This window comes from Myripristis murdjan, chromosome 8 (assembly GCF_902150065.1).
Source record: "Myripristis murdjan chromosome 8, fMyrMur1.1, whole genome shotgun sequence".
Taxonomy (NCBI): Eukaryota; Metazoa; Chordata; class Actinopteri; order Holocentriformes; family Holocentridae; genus Myripristis; species Myripristis murdjan.
Window position 1 is genome coordinate 26,282,435 of NC_043987.1, and position 9,109 is coordinate 26,291,543.

Sequence of the window (9,109 nt, forward strand, 5' to 3'; positions counted from 1 at the left end):
GCTCCCTATAAATGGAGTTCTACGGCTCCAAATTAACTGGCTACAATTAAAATGACTGAAAAAAAAAAAAAAAAAAAAAAAATCATGTAATAAAACATGTACTGGTATCAAAATTATATACAGTAACAGGAATAGCAATTGTAATATTTACACTAGATTGCTTGACAACTATGGAACTGTTATAAAAAGGGAAATGTACTTAATCAAAGGGAAAACATGAAAACAAAAGATTTTCTCCATGATATTATACAAAGCTGATAAAAAAAAAAAAAAATCAAAGCCTTAGCTCGCAGTTAAAAAAAAATACATTTTACAATTTCGCCATTCATTTAAATTAAGCTTGGGTGATTATTATTATTATTGATATTGTTGTTGTTGTTACTACTACTATCCAGTCTCTAAAGAAAATGCATGTTACTCAGTCTGTGTATGAGCCAATGATACAACACAGCAGTATTCTTTTTATGCTTTATTGGCAGTGCTGTAGGCTGTACCTCCAATAAAACTGAAAGCATATGGTGTAACTATGGCAACAACTTGCTTGTGATATGCCATGTCCATAAGAAGTGATGACTATGGGAAGTGCATTGCATTTGTTTGTAACATATCACAAAATAATCCCTTAGTTTCTAGATTAGGAGGGTGGTGGATTGTTAATACCTAAACCTAACCTTTCCCCAGCTTTAACCAAATATTTTTGGTGGCTAAAGTGACCAAAATGGCTAAAATGCCGCGTAACATGATACTCAAGATATGTTGAATGTAATTTTTAAGAGACAGAGTTGGCTAATGAGTTTCAAACTCACAAGGGCGCAGTCAAGCATCTATTATGAAATATTAAGCCATTAAACTAAAGAGTATAGGCTTGGTATAAAAGCAAATGAACTGCTTTGAGACATTTTCTGGTAAATCTGTGGGAAACATTGTAATTTTTTTTTTTTTTTTTTTTTCACCTCACTGTGGCTCAGTGAGGTGAACGTGACACTAATACTGTCTGGATCAGGGTTTGATTCCCTGCTGGGCAGACCCAGCTAAAAATGCATGCACTTCTGATTATGCATGGCACTTATGGATAAAACAGAACATTTCAGTCTTTATTATTTCTTATTCATCAGTTCAGTATCCAATTGTTGTTACTGGTCTGCACTCACTTTCATAGACTACATAAGTTACAGAGTTTAATAACAATATAGAACAGGTGTCAAATCACCGGCATGTTCAACTGAAATCCACAAAAGCTCTTATTTTTTGAGTCATCTACACATGTTCTCTCTGTATTTGTGTATTTCTCTGCTGTCAGAGTGTGTGTCCACTGCATGTGTCTCTGATTACTCATTACAAACAACCTTAGGACTCATAAAACAGTCACACTGCTGCCACTCCTTTAACAGCAATCCTCACAAAGTCTCAACAACGCTTCGTATTTCATCAGGAACCTGGGAGTAGCACCTGAGAGGGACTGACCATGTGAACAACTCATATTTATTGTTAAGTTTTCTTACATTTTACTTGTGGAGGCAAAACACAGAATGTGATATGGCTACCGGAGAACTACCAACATGTAAGTAATCATTTCCTACCTCTCTTATCAACAGCGACAGGCCTCCTTGTGTTGAGTAATCTCAGTGTTTGTCTCCGTGGAAAGCTTTGAATGTGCCTTAATTTTGAATTTTCAAAGTTTTGTTATCAATATGAGTGAACCTAAGCTTTGGAAAAACAGGTTTAGGCTGGCAGAATTGCTGCCATTGTTTAATAAACGGGGTGTTATGTAATATCTTTTATCCTATTATGCTTTTCACTATTATTGTTTTTATCCTCTATCCCATTCTTATCTTTTTTTTTTTTTTTTTTTTTTTACCTTGTCATGCCTCGTTGTTTTACTGAATATAATACATTTTAATGGTGTGATTTTTGCTTTTATCTGGCTGTTACAACACTTTGTTTAAAAAGGCTTTAAAATTATAATTCAATTGAAGGCTAGAATAATTTATTCAAATTACAGAGTGCAGTCAGTCAGTAAAATCCCTGCTCACTGTACCAATCCTCTGTCATTTTCAGGCCTGTGTATCATGCATCTTTTCAGTCTATTGCAGCTCAGTGGCACTGTAATAACCTGGAACATCAGTTTGTTGAAATGCCATTACCGCAGAAATGCTCATCATTATATTACTGCTTAATGTCTCGAGTCCCACCTTGTGTTATCATTATTCAAATATGCATGGAATTACATCAACCCACTGGAAGCAGAGGTTAGATTCGAGGTAATATAACACAAGCCCTAAGACCTAAGAGTAACCCATCTTGCTTTTTCTTTTCCTCCCTGTGTTTTTATTTCTCTGTCTGTGTTAGGGGATGGTCAGTGTGCTGCATCACATTTAAAAATTGTCCTTCTGGGCGGCAGAAACTCTGGAAAGAGTTGTTTGGGGAATGCTATCCTGGGCAAAGAGGAGTTCGTCACCAAGGAAAGGACCACGTGCTCGCGGAGGCTGGGTGTGGTGGCTGGCCGCTGGGTCATGGTGGTGGACACACCCGGCTGGTGGTGCGACTTCAGCACCCAGGACACGTGTGAGCTGATTAAAAGGGAGATCGTGGGGAGTGTCTCTCTGTGCTTACCTGGCCCACACGTTTTCCTGATTGTGGTTAAGGCGAGCTCGTTTTTCTCCGGGAAGCGTCGCAGAGCCGTGGAGGAGCACCTGGGCCTGCTGGGTGACAGGGTGTGGGCTCACTGCACTGTTGTCTTCACCTCTGCTGATCAAACTGGACACACAGGAGTGGAGGAGCTTGTAAAGAGAGACGGGAAGCCCCAGCAGTGGCTCACTGAGAGGTGCCAGCAGAGGTGTCACAGTGTGAGCTTTCAGAGCAATACAGTCGGTGCTCAAATCACAGAGGTGCTGGTGGGGATACAGAAACTTGTCAGAGCAAATGGAAACAGACATTTTGAGATGCAGGAAAGCATTTTACAGGGAATTGCAGAGAAAAAGAGAGCAGTGGAGGAAAGGGTGCAGCAGAGGTTTATGAAGATGAAAAAACAGAGATCACTCCTGCAAGGTAAATGTATTGCTTACACTTACTGTTTATTATTAATTTATTTTCGTCTTTGGTGCTAAGTGCTCATTACTGTGATGATTCTGCACTGATCTTCCCCCAGGGTCACTTGGATACAGCAGTGACATCTTTTTCATTACATTTTTTGGTTGATGAAGTTGAGCTGCTGTAATGCTCTATTATTTGTCTGTTTGGCCATGGTGGCTGTTTCTGCTCATGCTAATGGCTCTTACCCCATCTCTAGCAAACAAACTAGAAACAAAAAAAAAAAACACATCAGTTCCTGTGCACCAGAAGTTTTTTTTTTTCATTCAATGGTTGAGCATACATGGTTCTCAATGTCCCTGTGTGGTTCTCATTGGCCCAACTTGCTGATAGATTACATGCTTATTCCATGTTTTTTTTCAGTTCAGGTTAGTGTCCCCATTTACCCTCACTGACCATTGAATCCTCTGGAGTTTTGCATAGTGTACCTTTAAATAATCTTCCAAAACAAGTTGTTATAAGGGAGACTGAATAAGAAAAGCGGCCTTCCCTCAACTTCTGTTCCCTCTTTCATTTTCACAGAGAATTTGAACCACCTCTCTGATATCAGGATTGTGCTGGTTGGAGCCAGGGGCTCTGGGAGGAGCTCAGCAGTGAACACAATCTTAGGCAGAGGGAGGTATCTGGGATTCAGGAGAACAACCCAGTGTGAGATTGGAAAAGGATCTGTGTTTGGGAGACATGTCACTGTCGTGGACACGCCAGGCTGGTGGATGAACTACTTCAGTAAAGAGACTCCCATCTTCGACCAGAGGGAGATAGAGTTCAGTCTATCTCTCTGTCCCCCGGGGCCTCATGTTGTGCTGCTGGTCATTCGTGTGGACAGAGCCTTCACTGAAACCTACAGGAGAGCCGTGCAGGAGCACCTAGAGCTGATTGGTGAACAAATCTGGCCTTATGTCATGGTTCTCTTTAATTTCGGCGACTGGCTGGGAGACACAACTATTGAACAATACATTGAAAGCGAGGGAGAGCCTCTGCAGTGGCTTGTTGAGAAATGCAGCAACAGGTATCATGTTCTTAACAATAAAACTAGAGGGGATGGATTTCAGGTCACAGAACTGATGGGGAAAATAGAGGAAATGGTGGCTGGCAAAAGTGGCCGGCATTATGAAATTAATGAGAGAGTAATGCGAAGGCTGGAGGAGAGGATGAGGGCAGAGAAGGACAGAGCTGAGCAGAGGCTGATGATGAAGGAGAAACAAAGACAGATGGCGAGGTCTCAGCTGGGTGAGTTGGAGAATACGTTTAAAAGTGGTAAACAATGTCAATGTGTCCTGTTTTACACATGTATTAATGAAGAATGTTTAATTTAGCCAGGCGGCAAGATGTTTAATCGATGTCTGCTTTATTTCTTGTCATATAACAACCAGAGGGACTTTACTGTTCGATGCCTCACTAACAGATGTGCACAACATTATTTCTCTAACAGACAAGCTCAGCCCTCTCACAGAGCTGAGAATAGTGCTAGTGGGTGGCAGAAACACAGGGAAGAGCTCATGTGGAAACACCATTCTGGGCAGAGAGTGGTGCGACGCAGAAAGCCAAACCACTTCTTGTGCAGAGGAACGGGGCCAAATCAGCGGCAAGACGGTGACGGTGCTAGACACACCAGGCTGCCTGTCTCTGAACTCTGACCTCCTGATGTCTCCTTCAGCTTGTGGATGCACTGCTGTCCTTCTGGTTGTCAATGTGAGCTCCTCATTCACGCACACTCACAGGGAAGCCATGGAGAGGCAGCTGCAGATGTTAGGAGACAAAGTGTGGAGCCGTGTTTTGGTCCTGTTCAGCCATGGCGATTGGCTGGGCGACACAAGCATAGAGCAGCGCATTGAGAGTGAGGGAAGCCCACTGCAGAGGCTTGTTGAGAGGTGTGGGAACAGATACCACGTCCTGGACAATAAAAACTGGGGCGATGGAGCCCAAGTTAATGAGCTACTGGACCAGTTAGAGGAGATGCTTGTGGAAGAGAGGCTGGCTGTGCTCCAGAGAGGCGATCAGATGGGGAAGAGGATTACTTTACCACACGAGCTGCGGCTGGATGGAGCCACACAACAGAAGGAGGATTTAAGGGTGTTCACAAGACACTCAGATCAGCTCCCCCATGAATGTAAGTATACTTTTCCCCCCACCACATTGTTTTCCATTTTCAGTCTAGAATGTATTATCTGGGCTGAAAGTTGCAAGGAAATGGCACTTTGAGAGCATCTTGCTTTCATAATGTGATGTACTGCTGTTGGAAATATGATATTAGGGCATAATTAGGGCAGGTCTCATTCAAAAATGTCAGACAGTGTAAGCTGATAGATACCTGTATACATTAGGGAGAAAAAGGCAGTATTATATAATGGGAAGGAAGGAGAAGTAATAAAAATCTGTGATGATATTACTGGTTGGATTTTTATGGTCCACCATTAAGTAACCACTAAAATTACACTGTTCAGGAAAGAGGATGAATGGTATTTTGAACTTGCATCCATATACATAAAAATAAGAAAATTTAAATTTTGCACTTGCTTTCAATACTAAGTGCATATGATAACATTTGACAATATAACAATATGATGAGAAATTGGCTGGTGATGTGAAATCGTTCAAGTTCAAGGTTATTTAGAGCCCTTAATTAATGTATGGGCTTATCACATTTTATAGAAAACAAAACAAAACAAAACAAAACAAAACAAAAACAGAGGCAAAAGGTGAAAAGTAGACGAAATATTAGAGAGGATCTCAGAGAAAGGGAAGTCCCCTCTGTCCAGTAGTGGGCACTTATTGCTCAAATCAAATACAAACAATTAATTTGATGGGAAAAAAATAAATAAATAAAAAAATGAATCAAATCAAAGTAGAGTGTCACAAAAATCAATTTTCCTCATTATTCCTTTATAACTGTTGCAAAAATGCCATCACCCATATCTTTTCATTTCCTTTACAGTGAGTGAAGAAGCCAGTTCAGCTGATCTTCCCTGGCTGGACCGTTCAGGAGGTCCAGAGGAGGAGGTCAGGGGTCGTATGGTGGCACTACCAGGAGCAGCAAGAAGGAGGACTGCGTCAGGCCTCACCATCCTGGGCACAGACGGAGACTGCTTCACATCCAGCATAGCCTTTTTGCTCTCTAATACTGAGGAACTGAGCTGGGCTCCTGAAGGCAGAGGGACGGTAATGGTTAATTTCCCTGATTGGTTCCCTATTGGTGAACCTCACAGCCACATGAGACCAAAGGGTAAACGCCAGTTCTGTCCCTCCTCACCCAGACCTCAAGCAGTGGTCTTGGTTTTCCCTCAAAAACAACAACAGATGCTGGTAGACAAAAATGAAGGCGTCATCACTGTGCAATCCCTCTGCCAGCCCGCACTGAGAGAGCGGTCTCTTAGGAAGCTCACCGAGTCAGGAGGCCTGCAGGCGCTGATCGACCAGTGGGGCGACAGCAACCTAGAGGAACTGGAAGCCTTCATTGACTCCTACTTTGAGATGGTGTGGGAGCAAGCCATGGGTTCATCTCAGACAGCTGAACCCGACTGTCCCTCTGGTAATGACCCGCAGGAGGAAGTTGTTGTAGGTGAGCCTGGACAAGATGCACTGTTATCCATTGACAGGAAGCTCTCTAAGCTGTACCTGCTCGAGGGGATCCAGAGGGATCTAGCAGAGCTAAAGCAGAGTCTGGAGCGCAGCTGGAGGGCCATACAGGAACTCCGAGACAAAAGCAAAAGGCAACAAGACCCAAATAATGCATGCTGATACTTGAGAATTGAGAGTGGATTGAAATAATTGGAAAGCATCTTTATTTAAATGTCGTTGTTTCTCAGTGCAAACATAAAATATGTGCCTTTTCCTCTACTTCTATGTCAGGAATGAGTCAAATATGTCATTCTTTAGGTCTAGCCTACATTTTTGTTACAATATTTCTCCACAAGGGGGAACTCTTGGATAACATGCAGTTATGCTTATGCCCGTTCCACTGATCCAACACATTACTGTTATTGTTCTTTTCACGATCTTGAAATACATTTATTAAAGTGGATTTCATGGACAGTCGCAACATGACACATAAAAGAATTGGTATCTGACTTTGAAGAGTAATGGATTTGTTTTATGTCCATCATAATGCTGCTCCTCAGAACAGAGTCTCAGCAGGGAATCTCTGTTTTGTTGTGATCTAACAGAGAAAACACAAGGCTCAAGTACAGATGAAAGCACAGTTTCTATTACATTAGCCTACATCCGTTTGCTGCAGGGACAGGAGGAAGCTGTCTTCAGGTGCTGCACAGCCTCAGTTTGCTGTCAGATGAGTCATTACAGCAGAGCGTGTGGACAGAAGAGATAGTAGACTGACAAAAGAGGGGAAAAAAGAGGGCTGATGCTATTTGTTTTCCCAAAAAAGTCTTGCCTTTCCATCCAAATGATTCTTTACAGCTCCACAGCCCCTTGCACAAACATCACAAGCTTTGGTGCAATGTGGCTGGAAATGAAGTGTGTTCATTTGAGAAAATGGAAAATAGAGAATCTGAACAGCTTCAATTCAAAGCCTTTTTCAGCATTTGTCAAGGGCCCTCTAGGATGAGTCACACGCACACAGGCACACCACTACTGTAGCACACAGTGTCTAATACAATTGTGGCAGAGAAAATACCATATTGAAAGTCCTCTGCTTTCAAGGTCGAGTTGAAGATCTCTCAGATAAAATGTTAAGAGCAAGTAACCGTCTTTTGATGTAGTTAAAGTTGGAAGACCTCCAGAAAGTTTGCTCTCCAAGATTTATTAATAAGAAACTGATACAGGGAATCTGAACCGATGTAATAGTGTTTTCTATTTTCTGGGTTTTTTACATCTGTACCCAGTTGTGTTTATCCCTGGAAGGCAATAAATCTATGTTTCTTTCTTTCTTGCATTATGAAGTTTTCCTCTCTGGCTGCATATCATCCACGGTGCGGTGACACTCTGAGAGCTATCCCTGGTGTGCAGCACAAAAGCTCCCATAATAAAGTGATAAATGTGATAAAAGACAAGAAAAATTGCAACTGTGGGGGCACAGGAGAAGGACGAAGACATCCGAAGAACAGACTTATAGTGGAAGCATAATAACAAAGGGGCGATTTGCCAGCAATCATGGTCTATTTATCTCTGTCAGTCTTTATCTTGGACTTTCTCTCTTTGCATTATCCCTCTTTGAATATCATTACTCCTTCAAACCTCTCGCCCCTCTCCCTCCCGTCTTATCATCTATCTTCCTCTCTTGTCAGCATGTCATTCCTCCACTGTATTTTGCTGCCCCTCCTTTCTCCTTTCTCCCTGCCCATTCTCTCTCTCTCTCTCTCTCTCTCTTTCACTCTACCCCTCCTCCGCATCTCTTTCACTCTCATCCCAGCATCCCGTCCCCTTTCTTTCCCTCTGCAGTTCTTCATCTCTTTCTCACATCGAGTCGTGAGTGCTCAGCCCTCCCCTCTCATTAAAGGAGATCCGCAGCTTGGGATGAAGCGTGAGAGAAATGGATCTCTCTCTTTCTCTCTCTCTTTCTCCCCTTATCTCTCTCTCTCTTTCTCTCTCTCTCCCTCGCGCTCTCTTTCTCTGTCATGGCGGGCCATTCGGGAGACAATCTTGAGCTCACATCCATCTCCATTAGCGGGACAGCGCAGCGACTGGGACAACACGACCCCCCCCTCCTCCACACTCCTTGCCTCCCACCTCCCGCCACTCTGGATCACGTTTCACTGCCTGCTATTTTTCCAGGTGGACAGCGAGAAAGAGAGACAGAGATAGAAAATAAGGGGGGGAGGGAGGGCAGAGAGATGGAGATGGAGGGTGAAGGAAGAGAAGGATGATTTAGGCATGGTGTAAAGGAATCATCCATCCCTTACTTCCCTCCATGCTCCAGTAAGATGCTCTCCCCAGGGTGCAATGTCAGAGGCAAATGGTACAGTGGAGATCAGTAGGCGGCCTGGACTTCTCAAAAGAAGGCCTTTCTGTGTGTATGTACGTTATGAGTGGACAGTTGGGAGACTTAGAGTGCAATGCTGAGTGA

General features: G+C 42.9%; 1 protein-coding gene across 1 annotated transcript; it reads left to right on the forward strand.

Annotated features, from left to right (window-relative positions):
- Positions 1-1,536: 1,536 nt before the first annotated feature.
- LOC115363188 (GTPase IMAP family member 8-like) lies at positions 1,537-7,034 on the forward strand. The gene is made up of 5 exons (XM_030057291.1): positions 1,537-1,561; positions 2,350-3,048; positions 3,613-4,320; positions 4,523-5,200; positions 6,026-7,034. Exons 1-5 carry the CDS (start codon positions 1,537-1,539, stop codon positions 6,826-6,828), a joined length of 2,913 nt encoding a protein of 970 aa, XP_029913151.1. The 3' UTR covers positions 6,829-7,034.
- The last annotated feature ends 2,075 nt before the right edge of the window (positions 7,035-9,109 follow it).

Coding starts and splice junctions, on each gene's coding strand:
- LOC115363188 (XM_030057291.1), top strand. CDS start 1,537: ATGGCTACCGGAGAACTACCAACAT. Junction 3,049..3,612: donor ACAGAGATCACTCCTGCAAG/GTAAATGTATTG, acceptor TCATTTTCACAG/AGAATTTGAACCACCTCTCT. Junction 4,321..4,522: donor GATGGCGAGGTCTCAGCTGG/GTGAGTTGGAGA, acceptor TTTCTCTAACAG/ACAAGCTCAGCCCTCTCACA.